This window comes from Lagenorhynchus albirostris, chromosome 7, assembly GCF_949774975.1.
Source record: "Lagenorhynchus albirostris chromosome 7, mLagAlb1.1, whole genome shotgun sequence".
Classification (NCBI taxonomy): Eukaryota; Metazoa; Chordata; class Mammalia; order Artiodactyla; family Delphinidae; genus Lagenorhynchus; species Lagenorhynchus albirostris.
Genome location: NC_083101.1, coordinates 54683274 through 54699915, shown reverse-complemented (window position 1 = coordinate 54699915; position 16642 = coordinate 54683274). Strand labels below are relative to the sequence as shown.

General features: G+C 37.9%; 1 protein-coding gene across 6 annotated transcripts in view; it reads left to right on the top strand.

Annotated features, from left to right (window-relative positions):
- Positions 1-16642, top strand: part of GLIS3 (GLIS family zinc finger 3) — a 504604-nt gene that overhangs the window by 162599 nt on the left and 325363 nt on the right. For all 6 annotated transcript variants that reach the window (XR_009541593.1, XR_009541594.1, XM_060155032.1 and 3 more), the window contains exon 2: positions 13427-13634. Coding sequence is in view for 4 of the 6 variants with exons in the window: in XM_060155032.1 (XP_060011015.1) it covers positions 13504-13634 (131 nt within the window). In the remaining 2 variants the exon portion in view is untranslated. The remainder of the gene's footprint in view (positions 1-13426; positions 13635-16642) is intronic.

Genomic DNA, 16642 nt, shown 5'->3' with positions numbered 1-16642 from the left:
TAACTTGATTTCTCAAAGTACTATGACTCTGAAGCATGCATATCTCTAAGTGCTAAAATTTATGTAATTTTATTAAACTTACTATCTAAGTAGGTTTATTTAGAAGCAAATTATAGACTCCATTTTGAAAATTTAGACTTAGAATGATCACACTAAGGTTATTGCCTAAACAGTTTTCTTTATTGAAAATATTTTAGCAATACCTTTATAATTTTTCTGCTCATTGTAAGTAGCTAATATTACCCAGTGATTCACAGGTATTTATGTAATATTTTATTTCAAACTGTAGATTTGTATCAAGGTTCATGTTCCTCTCGTTGTGCAAGAAGATCATAGTGAGACTTCTGCCTTTCCTTGTTATTTTTGTTTTGTTACGGGTGTTTAGAACAAAGAGAAGAACAAATTTTGGCAGACTTTATACTTTGGTTCAGCTGGAACAGTCAAAAGAGGAGGTATCTAACCACCAAATCAAGGCCTTTACTTAATTGACCTTTGGAGAATTGGGGAGGAATTTTATTTCTCTCCTTCCCATTTACATTTAAAGCCATAGGAATTTTTTATGTTGCTTATGATTTGTTATTAATTCTCTTCTAAGAATTTGTAAATTATTTAGGAAATGTTTTTGATTCAGTTAGCATTCAACTTTTTATTCACATTTATTTTCAGCTTTCATATTCAAATTCAGATAAATAATAATACTCCTTAAAAAAAGTATTACTTTAGGGAGAACATAAGCACCACTTTTTTTTTTAATTGAATGAAAGATTCTCTGAAGTCTATAGTGCTTTACAGTTTTCAAAAGTTGTTACATGATTTCATATAATCCCACAGTAACCTTTTTTCCCCTACCCCTATGTTGCTCCTCCCCGCTTCCCAGTTCCCACTGGTAACCACTAGTTTGTTCTCTATGTCTGTGAGTCTGCTTCTTTTTTGTTTTATTCACTAGTTTGTTGCATTTTTAGATTACACATGTAGGTAATATCATATAATATTTGTCTTTCTCTGTCTGACTTACTTCACTTAGCATAATGCCTTCCAAGTCCATCCATGTTGCCGCAAATGGTAAAATTTCATTCTTTTTTATGGCTGAGTAGTATTCCATTGTGTGTGTGTGTGTGTGTGTGTGTGTGTGTGTGTGTACCATATCTTCTTTATCCATTCACCTGATGATAGACACTTAGGTTGCTTCCATACCTTGGTAGTTGTAAATAGTGCTGCTGTGAACATTGGGGTGTGTGTATCTTTTCAAATTAGTGTTTTTTTGTGGGGTTTTTTTGGATATATACCCAGGGAGTGGAATTGCTGGGTCATATGGTAGTTCTATTTTTAGTTTTTTGGGGGAACCTCCGTACTGTTTTCCACAGTGGCTGCACCAATTTACATTCCCACCAACAGTGTAGGAGGGTTCCCTTTTCTCCATATCCTCGCCAACATTTGTTATTTGTGTTCTTTTTGATGATAGTCATTCTGATAGGTGTGAGGTGATAGCTCATTGTGGTCTTGATTTGCATTTCCCTGATGATTAGTGATGTTGAGGGTCTTTTCATGTACCTGTTGGCCATCTACATTTCCTCTTTGGAAACATGTCTATTCAATTCTTCTGCCCAGTTTTTGATCAGGTTGTTTGTTTTTTTGATGTTGGGTTGTATGAGCTGTTTATATATGTTGAATATTAATCCCTTATCAGTCATATCATTTGCAAATATTTTCTCCCATTCAATATATTGTCTTTTCATTTTGGCGATGGTTTCCTTTGCTGTGCAAAAGCTTTTAAGTTTAATTAGGTCCCATTTGTTTATTTTTGCTTTTGTTACCTTTGCTTTAGGAGAGGGACCCAAAAAGAATTATAAGCACTACTTTTAATTTAGATCTTTTTCATACTGGCATCAATCTGTATTATGATTGCTTTTTTGTTTTGATGAGAAAGAATTTGGGTTGGAATTGGTGTTCTTTTTTGTTTGACCTAATTTCATTATTATTAATTCAGTTATTGTTGATATAGTGCCTGAATTAGCACCTGTAGGATATAGAGATAAAACAGTCACAATTACTTTAATGCTAACTCATGCCCCAATTATATTTACAGAAGTGCTTAGATTACTCTAGTTCTCTTGTAAGTTCAAAAATGGCATTAAATAAAAGAAACACGGGGAACTTGCACTATGTAGGCCTTAGTCAGATTGTCTGTGTGTTGAGACTTGTGATGTTAAAAATTTTTTAAATATTTTGGTGGTTGGGGTAATGTTATGTAATTTTACACAATGACAAGTTTCAAGTTGCTTGAGCCAAAGGGTAGATATTTCAGCTTTCCAGTCTCTCCAGTTTTAATTGAATCTGTAGTGGATGTGACTTACTCTACCAACTCAGGTATAAATGAAAGCATTCTTTAAATTATTTCCTTTAATTGAAAACAAATCAGACTCTAGTACCCTGAAATTTAATATCAGTCATTGTCGGTTGGAGTACCTAATACCTTGCCAGAGAGACGAGATCCTAGGGTCTTTGTGCAGAGCAGAATATACCAAGAGCTTTTCTGGTTCTTGGTCCAGGTTGATGCTGAGGTGCCTGCTGACCAAGCCCACATGGCCTCTAGAAGTCTGCTCCTTGTGCATTGCTTGGGCACAGAAAGCTTTGCCAAGAGCTGAAGAGCTGGGAGCCCCTAGACCTAGTGCCTGGCCTTTGGACATTTGCCATTGCAGACATTCTCTTCACCCTCACTGCCTTCTCTGAGAGCTGCCTCACTACCTGGGGGACTGTCAAACTGATGTTCTTCCCAGACTTTGGGCAATCTCCCTTCTCCTGGCTTTCTCTTCATAGGTACTCAGAGCACTTGGGTAATCTCAGTGGATTTAGGCCTCCCCACAGGACTAGAAGAAAGGACGAAATCAAGCAGGGTCTACTTTTAGCCCTTTTATAATAACTACCCTGAGACAAAGGAGCACAAAATACAAATAGTAGCTCAACAAATTTTCTTGCATATACCTGGGCTGCTGAATGGACTTTGGAGCCCAGAGTCAAGAATCTAAAGCCTAGAAGCAAAAGATATCTGGTTGATGAGACAGTTGAACAACCTTTGTGACTTCTGGATGCAGGAAGCCAGGCATTTTCTGGTTCTTAGAAATATGGGTGACTTAATTTTTAGTATAAGAGAATGTAATCTCCATAACTGTCATTTCTTTGGGTCGGATGCTTCTGGGCATCTCATCTGAACTTGCAAGCCTGTGTAGAATATGTAACAGAAAAAAATTATGTATGTATCTCTTTGGACAGTTCTGCAGAATTACTGTTTGGTGGAAAACAAGTTAGTCTAGTAGCTTTTAGTGATGGCTGTGTAAGTTGTGACTTTTAGATACTAAGAAGTTATCTCTGTTATGAAGGATCGAATGGGATTTTCCCTTGGAACCAGCTCTTAGGTCCTAAAAAAAAGTTCCATTGGTTTGCATTGACTGCCTTAGACTACTCTCCCTTCGTGTCAAGTCATGTGTACGTGCAGGGAGTAAGGAGAGATGCAGCAAACGAATAATATTTCCAGCTGTTCAGGAACTTAGAGATAAGGACGTATCAACAGTTGTGTTCACCAGGGATCTCTGTCTTTCTTTCTTATATATCACAACTCACATTTAAGAGGGAACTTCTCACTTTTATTTGTGTCCTTGAACTATATTTGCCTTAGAAGTCATATTCTTTATTCATTCACCCAACAAGTATTTGTTGAGCACCTCCTCTCTGACAGAGGTCCCAGTCATTGTTGCATACAATGAGAGGTCTTTCCAGTGGGCAGCTTTGCCATTTCTCTTACAGTCTCTGTTTTTAGTTGACCTAGAGGGGAAAAGCAGCTTAGGGAAAACACAATGTTAATTTATGGAGAAGGGTCTGGAATCTAGTACTTCTTACAGTTCCTTCAACAACCCTCTTATTTGTTTTCTTCATAAGATAATTTGGGGTTACTCTGTCCCTTTTATTCACCTCTGCTCAACCTGATCCAGGCCTTGTCACTGCATCCTGAGCTCAAAGCAACATCTTCCTACCTTGCTCTGCTTTCTTATGTGCTGAAAATAGTGAAATTGTCTTCTTCATAGTCCCTCATCACGTCACACTCATGCTTAAAAGCCTACTATAGTTCTTTTGGAGGGCCTAGCCTTAGAGGGCCTGTGTAATCTAAGAATGCTTTAATAAGAGCATGAATACCTAAGGCTTATAGAGTACTTACTGTGTGCTGGACACTATTCTAAGTGCTTACATATTTTGACCTATTAGTTCTCCAAACAGCCTTATGAAGGTAGGTACAATGATCATCCCCATTTTCTAGGTGAGGAAACAGAGGCACAGAGAGGTTAAGGAACTTGCCCAAGGTCACAGAGCTGGTAAGTGAAGCCATTTTGGCTCTAGCATCTCCATCCTTTACCACTTCCCCATGCTGCCTCCGTATGCCTTCATAGTACATTTCCTCACTTCACTTTGGCAAACCCCCTTTTTGTACCGTCCTCTGCCCTCTGGCCATTAAAAGGCTCCGATCAGGTTTCACCTCCTCCACCAAGCCTCCTCCAGTTTAACAGATCTTTTTCTTGTTTGATCTATTTCTTTGCTCAGCATATGGCAACTCAGTTTAAGATTGGGTGTTTCCTCCTGTCAGAATGGCCATCTTCAAAAAGAACACAAATAACAAGTGTTGGCGAGGATATGGGAAATTGGGGCAGCCACTGTGGAAGACAGTATGGAGTTTCCCCAAAAAACTAAAAATAGAACTACCATATGACCCAGCAATTCCACTCCTGGGTATATATCCAAAAAACCCCCAAAAACACTTATTTGAAAAGATATATGCACCCCAGTGTTCACAGCAGCACTATTTACAACTGCCAAGGTATGGAAGCAACCTAAGTGTCTATCATCAGGTGAATGGATAAAGAAGATATGGTACACACAGACACACACACACAATGGAATATTACTCAGCCATAAAAAAGAATGAAATTTTGCCATTTGCAGCAATGTGAATGGACTTAGGGGGCATTATGCTAAATGAAATAAGTGAGACAGAGAAAGACAAATATTGTATGATATCACTTATATGTGGAATATAAAAATACAACAAACTAGTGAATAAAACAAAAAAGAAGCAGGCTCACAGATATAGAGAACAAATTAGTGATTACCAGTGGGAAGAAGGAAGGGGGGGCAATATAGGGATAGGGGAAATAAGGTTGTTATGGGATTATATGAAATTATGTGTGTGAAACTTTTGAAAATTGTAAAACACTATAAATTTTAAAGAATCTTTCATTGAATTAAGAAAGAGATTGGGTGTTTCCTAATCTTTTCATGTGTTGATTAAAACTCTTTCCAACTGGTCAGAAGCTCTTTAGGGGAAAACCCAGTGGCCTAGGACTCCATTAGTACAGCACAGCACCAAGCTCACAGGTGGTGCTTAATAAATGTGACCTGTTCATGGGCTTTGGGAAACTCAGGTAGTTTTCTCCCATTAAGTATGCTTCCTTCCTCCTTTTTTTTCTCATCCTTTCTTATATTTGTGCAAGTCCTATTTTTATAGAGTAAGTATAATTTCACCTTGAATTCATATATTTTCACAGATTAATCCCATGTGTAAGCCTTGATGTAAGCCTACTAAATTAGATGGTAAGCAAGAATTGTTTAACCCATCTGTGTATCCACACTCCCTAGAGTATATACTATAGCACAGAGCAGGGGCACAATAAAGGAATACCTGATCAGTGAGACAGAATTACTGAACTATGCCAGTACTGGTATTTCAGTTTTTCAGAGTAATGGTTTGCTTGTTTAACAAATATATCCACTCTCTTCTCATGGGATTGTTAGAAAATTTATCCAGGGAAAAGCAGTAAAATGTGCTTACATTTCCTCTTTGGTTTTCTAGGCTAATTGTTGGTGAACTTTATTTAACACTCTTGCTATACTAAGAGTCTCAATGGAGCAAAGCAGCTTTCAGTTAACTTGGCAAATCATTACAAGAGAGAACAGAAGGGTCAGCATAAGCACTCTGTACTAATTAGTTGATAATTGATGTACAATAGCTGACTGATGGGACTTTAGAATATAAACTTTGGGAATGCTGTTTAATATATCTTTACATCTTTATGAGGTGGTTTGGAGCTATGTGTTCTTAATAACATGTTATCAGGAGTGCCCAGTGGTGGGGAGCAAGACTGAGACTTCATGTCCAGGAATCCAGGGCACTGAGTGGTTCAGAAAGGAATATGATATTTTTTAATCTCTTGGAGTATAAATACGATTCCATTTAATGCAGGGATAAAATAAAAATGAGTAATGCTGGTGATTCCATACTTTGTGGCCAACATTCCTGAATACTGACTAAGGTTAGAAGAGTGTTAGTGTGAAAGTTATATTGTTTCTGGGATAAACTTGGTAGGTTTCCTGAGGGCAGAGTGGTGGGAGATTGCCCAATTCGTGGGAATCTTCATTAATCTGGGTTAGGATTTAATCTATTTATTATCTGGGATCAAGTAATTAATTTTAGATTGGAGTTACAAAAGTAGCCTTTATATGACCTCCTCCTCCTTTTTAAACTTGATCTTCTAAATCTTTATCAACCAATTATATAATCCATAAATTACTCTTAACTTGCTTCCCTAACCGTTGCCTTCTTACGCTGTCATTTACTACCCCATGGGCTTCTCCTCATTGTTTGTCCAGCTTCTGGTCATGTACTCCTCCATCCTTTCTCCCCATCTCCACCAGATTAATCTTGGGTGAACTTGGATTCTAGTGGGATGCACCACTATCTATAGCACAGGGTCCCAGGTGCATGTCAGCAGGCCAGTTACACCAGCATCATCTGGCTTAGTTAGTTTGAAGTGAAGCCTATGAATTTGCATTTTTGGAAAGCTTTCCTGGTGACCCTAATGTGCAGCCAGGTTTGGAGCCATTGGTGAATACATAATGTCCAGTTGTTAAATCAGGCCCACCAGGCTGACTAAACAAGTCTTCTAAGTCTGTCTCCTCCCTTTTTTCTGGTCAAGCCCCCTCATGCAGGCAACCCTGACTTCTCTTCATTTCCCTAGCACATACCACGCCTCCTTCCTTCTGTTTCCGTGTCTACACCTTACTATTTCCTTCCCATTCGTGTGCTCGTTTTTCCTTCATGTTTTACCTCATTGTTTTCTAAAGAGTGTTCTTTAGTATGCGAGTCTTGGTTGAGTCATAGGGGGAAAAAGTACCCTAAACAAATATATTTTGCATATTATTTGCTCCTCTGGGAGATTTATTATCAGCATTTGCAATTTTTAAAGGCTCTGAGAAGACCTGTAGTAAAGAGATATGTTTAACTTTGTTATATTAGAGTTTCCCAAAGCTATTTGACTATGGATCTCTCCATGACCCCACCTTATTTGTTATCACTGAACACCTTTGGACTTCCTGAAGACCTTTGGGAAATGCCTTTGTTCTTCTTCAGTGAATTATCTGGTAAACAGTGATTCCCACCTTTTCTGAACTCCTGTCTCTATGATTCAGTCTCATGCTTTATTTTGTACAGTCTAGTATCATTATCTGATTGTTCCTAGATGAGTGCATCTTATCTCTACGGAGCTGTAAGCTCCATGGAGACAGGATGCTCTGCTCAGTAGTCCTTACCTCTCATAAGTTTTGTGCAGTTTCGAGCATTTGTAACATACACTGAATTTAAATGCTTTGGCCCTGAATAAGGAAGCCAGCTATTTCATTCTGATTCTCATCTTTTGGTGTTCTTAGTCATCTACCCTTGCCTTAACTGTATTTCAGAGTAACACACTACACAGTCACATATATTCATGAAGTTGTCACTACTGTATTTCAGCAGTAAAACATTACAAATTTGACAAAACACTGTATAGCAAGCCTAGTATGTCTAGTATGCAAGAATATCTTATTTCTAGTTCTAAGGAGGAATATGAATGAAAGCTGGGGAGAGTCTAAGAGTAAGATAAGATGGGAGTGAGGAAAGGCCTGAAGTCTGGAGTCCATCGATGGGAGGATAAGTCTACTGTGTGTTGAGTGGAAGGCCTTGGGTCAGGAGGTATCAGCATGCCGTCCTTGGTCACTCAGGAAAAGAGGTGCTAGAAATATCAGAAAGGTACCAGAAATGAGTTTATAATGTATTTATTAAGTGCCAGGCCCTAAATATATTACACATATGAGATCATTTAATCCTCAGAACAACTCAATGATGTAAGTACTAGTATTAACCCTATTTTAGAGATCAGAACACTGAGGTACAGAAAACTTGAGTAATTTGCCCAAGCTCACGTGGCCATTCAGTGGTGGAGCTAGGGTACAAATCCATGCTTTTAGCTATTGTGCTGTGCGCTGTTACTTCTCACTTCTTTTCTTTCTCTGATTTTCTACTTTTCCATCAACCTTCAGTGCCTGGGTGTCCATTGATTTACTATTCCATTCTTGAAGTTCCAGCTCAGCAAAACCTTTCCTTGAAATGCATGATCCTGGATTCGAAAACAGGTGCTCTAAAGGGTGTTATTGGGATAATTAGTAATATTTGACTATAAATTGTGTATTATGTACTAGTACTATATCATTGCTAAATGTCTTGAATTTGATGATTGTGTTATGATTATGTATTTAGGGGTGAAGGGCATAAAATCTATGGCTTATTATTAAATAGTTCAACAAATTAATGATAATTAAAACAATAATCTTATATATACAGAGATGGATAGATGAATAGATAGATCAACAGGTGGAATTTATCAATTGATAAATTAGATAAAGAGGATTCATGTACTACTTACAACTATTCTGTAGGTTTGAAATGTTTTAAAGTGAAAGATTGGGAAGAAAACCCTGATCCTTAGAGATGGTAAAGCATATAATAATATATACTAACCCTTTCAATCCTCATAACAACCCTGTATTAGGTACTATTAACTGTCCTGATTTTAGGGACAGGATACTGAGGCACAGAGTCTTTTAAGGACCTTGCTCAGTGTTGCACAGCCAGTGGGTGGGTGAGACAGAACTCAAATCCTGATATGCGTTATTTCTGTTTCCAAAATACTCTGCATATGTGTTAGGTTGAACTATATAGAAACTGCTCTTATTTGATCATGTTTGACCTGTAAAGAAAGACATTTCATATGACCCAACCTAGGAGCAGGGATCTCTTTTATGTAATGGTTGCTTTGGTATTCCTCTTCATGGGCAGACTGTGGGCTCTGTGGGGGGGTGGGACTCTGTCTATCTTGCTCACCATTGTCTCCAAGGACTGCCCAGCTCATGGTTGGCATTTGATTAGTGTCAGTTGATGAACAATACAATAAAAAAAAAGTTGATTACTTCTCCCTACCCCCCTCCCATATATATATATATATATATATATATGCTATTTCTGTTCCCCCCAATATCTCTGTCATTTTTAGAGGAACCAGTGGATAAACATAAATCATTCTGAAAGTTGCAGCCTCAGCAGGGGTAATTGCAACATAGTCAACTATTTGACTTCAAGAGAACTCTTTCAACTAATGAAGATGTTAATTAAAAACATGCCCCTGCTAAGATGACCTCTCAGTTCAGGAAATGCAAAACGTTTGCGCTCCCCACCAACATGCAGTGATTTTGGCTAGAATGTATGTAGTACTCAGAATGCCATCCACTCGAATCCTTATTTGAGCAGTAAACACATTTTTAAGAAACACTGTACAGTCTCTAAAAATAAGCAGTATTTCAAAATGAAAACCAGCATACAAGTAGTTGGCACATCTGGTAGTCAGAAAAGTTGTACAGTTTGTTTTCAGGGAATGACAAGCCAAGGAATGTTCAAACTTGGCCAGCTGAAAACTTTTCTTCTATCTGTGATGACACCTGGTTTTAAAAAAGTTGGCTTCAGGCTCAAAGCAGAAAGAAATGGGTAGAGAATTAAATAGTATCATTTACTTGTATCTTGTTTTGTGCAAGGAATTATAAAGAACTGTTTTCTTCTTACTTCAAGAAAGAGAATGTAGCAAAAAAAAAAAAAAAGTGATGACAGGCATGAACAATAATAACAACAACTACAACAAAAATTGCAGCTAACATCTATCAAGTACCTACTATGCCCTAGGCAACATGTGAAGTCCTTTACGTGTGTAATTAATACTAGATGCACAATAACACCTTATAAAGTGGTGTTATTTTTATTCCCATTTTACAGATGAGAACACATAGAGATAAACACAAATGTTTAAGTAATTTGCCCAAGTCACACGACCAACCTGGGTTGGGGGTTCCCAAGCAGGCTGTCTCCAGAGCCCATACTACAATGCACTACACAATTCTGAGCAGTCTGGAGGTGTTCATTCTGTCTGGCATTATGAAGAAAAATTGGAGTTAGATGGTTGCATTAAGCACAGTGGTTCTTGGTCAGACTGTTATTTGCCTCCCTGTGTGAGAGTGATGATGCCATTTTACAGAACATTCTTACAGCTGCTCCACAAACATAACGTGTTCCCAAGAAATTTACTGTATAGCTTCGTGCTAAACGTATGTGATAGTCAGAAGCTGTCACTCCTCTATGGTTAGATGAGGCTCAAGTTGACCAGTGAATTTGGGAGTAGAGGTGTTATAGTGAAAATGATGGAGACACTGGGGAGGGGAAGATTAATGTTTCTTTATTACAGACGGAGAAAATACTGTGAATGTGAGGATCTAGGGTATAGGGTTACAAGGGCAGCCTTGACCAGTGTAAAATTCTAGTCCAGGGAGATAGATTTATAGTTACTACTCCCGCAGCTTCATCTTCCATTCAGACCTAGTTAGCCACACTGTGGAGAAACATCAAAGGATTGACTTAGTTTGAGTCTGTTTTTGAAAAATGGCACTGTTTTAGACAAGAAGACCAGGAGGGCTTCAGTGGAAATAATGTGTATTTAATATCATGTATAACTATCTTTTATTTTCATTCTTAGCTTCATTGACAGACTTTATTGTGTACTGTATAGGCCCTGGGCTAGGTGCTGAGGAAGCAGCGATATCTCAGACAAGAGCTTTGTCTTTAAAAAGCAATAAAGTATAAACGGATGACAGGCATGTAAACATTTCCGTTCCCTGAAGGTGCTGAGGCAAATGTGTTATGAAAGACTGTGGGGGAACGAAAAGAAGAATTGGTCAGATTTGCCCAGTTGGCAGTGCGGGAGAGGAAGTCACAGAGAAGATGACCTTTGAATCAAGACCTTGAAGACAGAGGTGCTCCTAGGTAGACAAGTTAGAGTAAGGCTGTGCCAAGCAGAGAGAAAAGCAGGAACAAGAAAATGGCTAAAATAATTTTTTCAGCAATCTTATTGGTATTTATCTATGCTAAGGTGTGCATTATTTTCACATCGATTATCTCTGAAATATTAACACCATGTACTAGTTTATTGTTCTTACTGGTATATAAAATAATGGTATGACATAATATATGGCATCTAAGATTTGATGAAATAATGTATTAATATGCTTTGACACCAAGTAGTATTTGTTGGGTGTGCTGTTCCAGCTGCTAATATGTCTTTGTTTTAGAGGTAGATATTAATACCATTTTATGGTGAAGGAAACAGGCATGAAATGAATGAGTTCTTTAGATGAATATGTGACACTGAATGTAACAGAATACCTGCCATCTAATGTTGCTTTTGTAGCAGTGGCTGGTAGGGATAGAATTCAAGTGTCTTATATACTGGGCTAGGGTATGAACCATTACACTGCCTTTATCCAAGGTAAAAAGGGGGTTTGAAAAGCAAATCACATGTAGCTTGTTGGAATTTATAAAGATATTAAGTCTATGATCATTGCACAAAAATGTACCCACTACTCTTAGTGGCAAGATGAAGCCCTGATGGTACAGTGTTATATGAGTTATGAAAACAGAGAGACTATCATCTATAACTGATCTTTCAAGGCACAAGAAGATGCATCAGATAGAAGCTGCAGGGAGAGGGGAAGGTTCCGGTTTGTGTATCTGAAAAAAAAAATCAGACAGAAATTTCTTTTGGACCTTTCTTGGATCTTGGAAAGTATCCAAGGAAGAAACTAAGCATCCAGCACCTAAACTTAAGGACACAGGTGCCATGAAAATACACTCTTGTAGACTCCGTTTCTGCTCTGTCAGTAAATCCCTGTGTGATTTACTGACGCAAGTCAGTTACCACTTGGATTTTAGTTTCCCAGAGGGCTGGACTAGAGAAGGCTTCCTGCTAGCTAAAGATGCTGTGACTCTCCTAGCACTTTGGAGATGTGGTTTCATTGATGAGAGCATTGGTGATTACTCTAAGGTCTTGTTTATCCTTAGTTTGTGGGCTCTTGGAAGAGAATGTTACAAAAGATGAAGAAGTCATTTTTTTGGCTATTAACCTAATTTTTGAGAAGACAAAATAAAAAATTATACTCCTTAGGGCTAAGGAAAGTTACCGTGATGCTTTTCTACTACTTTGATCCCAGATATATCAACGAGCAAGATGGGGAATTTGGTGAGAAAATTTTAGAGCCAATTTGCCAGAAAAACCTGAGATCATATTTATTTTGATTTATTTGAAATGGGAACTGAGACTGGACCAGGTAGTTTGCAAAAACTGTTTGAAAAAGTATATCCATGCAAAAAGAATGTCTAGAATGATTCAACCACTATTATTATTTTTTATAAATGAGTCATGGCAGTGTTTACCTTTCTCCTCTTTGCTCTTCACGTTTCTGTAATGGCACAGATTCTTGAGGGTTTCTTTTTTTTCCTTTCCCTTCTGGGATATGTACCAAATTTTACTACGTTCGAAGATTGTTACTAATGAAATGAAAAATTTATGTCAAATTTGGTTAACATGCTACTTTTAGAATGAATGTTTTGTTTAGGGTTCTCTCATCTTGATTTTTTAAAAAATTGGGTGTATGTCCAATGAAAATATATTAGGATGAAGAGGAAAAATAAAGATTGGAGAGACACAGCCAGTCTATATCCTTTTAAAGAGGCATTTTGGAAGACCAGACTTGGAATGAAATGAACCAGTTAAACAAGTTTTTTTCAGGAGTGTCAACTTTCCTTGCTGGGTCATTCAAGATATTAGCTATTCTAGAAAAAAACATGGTTTGATACAAGTAATCCCATCTACTTACCACCTTAACCCTTTAGGTAAAGAGATGATAAAATATGATTCTTAATATAACTGGACACTTCTATATAGAAGAAGCAAAATGTAAGCATATTTTGTATGAGTGGTGATTATAGAAGGGTTTCTATTGTAGCATTATGGATTTTTCATCAGAATTAGAGAAAGCTTTTTTCTATCACTAATACTGAAAAAAAAAAAAAAAAAAAAGGTGATCCAGGACTGTCTCTAAAGATGAGTCCTGATATAAGTGTGCACATATGTGTATTTACTGATTTCTGATATAAGGGACATGAAAGCTAACCTGATTCGTTTGTTTTTAGGGGCTCTTGGCTTTGGGCCTCAGTGCAAGTCCATTGGAAAAGGCAGCTGCAACAATCTAGTGGTCACCAGCAGTCCCATGATGGTTCAGCGACTGGGACCCATTTCACCACCAGCAAGCCAGGTCTCTACAGCATGCAACCAGATCAGTCCTAGCTTACAGAGGGCAATGAATGCAGCCAACCTGAATATACCTCCTTCAGATACCAGGTCTCAAGTTACTTTTTTTTTCCCCTTTCTTACGGTATAATCACACCCATGACTGTTTTTCCTTTCCTTACTGAATGCATGCCCACACAACACACACACACACACACACACACACACACACACACACACTCAAGCAGCTCTTTTAATTTGAGCTTTGTAGGGGAATGTGTATAAAAACTGTGTGTGCCATAATATCATCTTAATTGGGAAGAATGGTTTAACACCTGCTGGCTTACAGTGTGAGTGAAATTAAGGCCCACTTTGAGATTTTGGGGCCTCTGTGACTAAATACCAGTGTGTTAATCTGTTGATTCCTGGTGAAGCAGGTCATATCATGGCCTAGAAAGATAAAGATGTTCCATGCACATCCATCTTAGCTGCTCGTTTTTCAGTGTATGAGTTGCAGCATCCTAAGGCTGCTTTACAGTTGTTTTGTCTGTCCAGCCATACATTCACCCATCTAACCAAGTATCTTAAATATTTATGGTCCTGCATAATATAATAGTTGAAGTTTAGGGAGATAGTTGAAAAAGTAAAGATAGAAATCATGAATTTCAAGACTTTATGATGCGTCTAGGAAGACATACTTTCGTGTGTGAGTTACATAACATTTCAACACAATGTCTGATTAGGTGCTGGAATAAGTAGGTCCAATAAATGCTATACATCTATCTCCATGGGAGATAATTGAATAGGGAAATTACCTTCTCAAACAAATTTTTATATCTCTTAAGGTTGATATTACAGGGGACATAAAACCAAAATACTGTGCAAAGTATAAGGTCTATTTCTATGTTTGAAATGAATTATTTCATCTTCTGTAAGTAGTCTTCTTGGAGAAATACAATCCAAAGTTTTTTGCCTTAGTCCCGGATCTGTTGTAACTGTGATTTTGCAAAGGAATTGGACCTCTCTTCTGTGGACCTCTGTTCCTCTTCTTGGGGGACTGGAATCTGCTGAGATGCCTTGTAGTTCTGGGTTCTGTTTCTTCCTCTTCTTCCTCCCCTTCCTTTTTCTTTTCCTCTTATCCCCCTTTCCCCTTCTGTGTCTCTGCACTGTCCTCCTAGCTGCTATTCGAGACTCTGAAATCACAGTTCCTGAATCATTTTTTATGCCAATTTTTTCATGAGATGGAAACTTGTTTTTCACCTGAGATTTTTTTTGTGATGGGAAGCTGCTCCTGTCATTTTCCTATTGATGATTATGCCTTGAGGGACTCTTCATACTTGCTGAGTATTGCATGTAAAATTAACTGTACTCATGGGGTAGATGTCATTGGGAAGCCTTCAGCTTCCTGTCTGTGGCAAGTCCAGCCCATGCCTTGAAGGCAGAGAGTCATAATTAATGGAGAAACTGAAGGTAGGCAGGGCACAGGCTGCTCCAGCCATGCATGTATCTAGTGCAGTCCCTTTCATGGGTCGGGCAGGGAAGGGTCATTATCTCAGTGTTTTCTGGCATATTTGATTCCTTAGCATAAATTTTTATCCTTAAAAGATAACATCTTAGAGATGCACTGATATATATGTTTTGATTATGTATTCTGTGAGTCCTTCTATAGAAATAATTTTTTGCAGGATGAGCAAAGAAACAGGAGTTGGGAACTGGCTTGGTGAAATAGCGAATTTACTTTTAGCAATTTGGAAAGGTCACATTTATTTGTGATACTTAAATTGGTTTGTGTGTTCCGTAAGAGGAGAGATAGGACAGGAGGCAACAGTTCAACTTGAAGGCATTTTGCTATCTAGAGATGAAGAGAAGATGGAGAGAGAATCAGCTTTGTGTATTGGGGGAATGCCCGGGGGGGAGGGGGTCGGGGGGTGGGGAGCTGGATGAGGACATAACTGTTCAGTCTGAGTGATGGCCACCCTATAAAAAGCTGTAAAATTTATTGTTTTTTCCTGATTATCTATGTAATTCTTACTCATTGTAGAAAATGTGGAAAATATGGACAAGCACAAGACAGTATATGATAGTCATCCCGAATCCTACCACTCACAGGCAACCATGGGTGGAATTTTGACATATATCCTTCTAGCTGTAGGCAAACATATACATCATAAGCATAGGTTTCCCTTTCCATCAAATTGATCTATAATGATCTACATAGTATTATATTTACTTTTTTGTTAATATAAACACTTTCCTTTGTAATAATCTTTTGTGGTAAAAATATATTTAGCATCATATAATGACTTCTTCCTGCCCAAGATTCCATTTTATTAAAAAGTATATAAATAAAACTATAATTTTTATCAGTATCTTATTACTGGGCATTTGTTTCCCTTTATTTCATTATTATAAGTAATACTTCATTGGATCAATTCTGTAACTCTTGTTGCCCATCTCTTTTTCATGACATATATGCATATATATGTACACATATATATGTAGTCATTCTTTTAAGCATCATTTTGAGGAATTCCTTGTCATATATACGTTAGTATTTCTTTTGAGCTTGGCATTGAACCAAGCAGTTCAGCTTGGTTATTACACCTCTTACGGCCCCGTGAGAGTTACTGAGCTCTTGCTTCACCAGCTACCCTAACCTATTTCACTGTTGGTTTCTGAGTTTTTCATATTGCTTTTATTTTGTTTGAGTTATCTTTCTTTCACATATAGCTTCAAATTAACCAGTCACCAGAAATAATATGCTTAGGATTAGATGAACATATGGAAATGGAGATTTCTCTAAGTATGGTGATAGAACCACAGCTCTTTGTCACTTTCTTTCCCATAGGCTTGGTGTGGGTAGCAGCAGGGATCATAGGCAAGAGTTCTTTGCAATCTTTCACAGTCATTCAGCATATTGTTTCAGAAGGAGAACAGAAAATGTGTGCTCCAGTTGTAGCTCGTGTGACTTTAAGCCTCGTACACCAGGTCTTTTAATCAAGCAGAGCGGCATGGACCACATGTGGGGTATGTTGTGGGGAAAACAGTGGAGGATGTATGTGATCCAGCTAGGTGACTACCTATCAAATGCTGCTCTATTTATACTTCTTTAAGGAGTT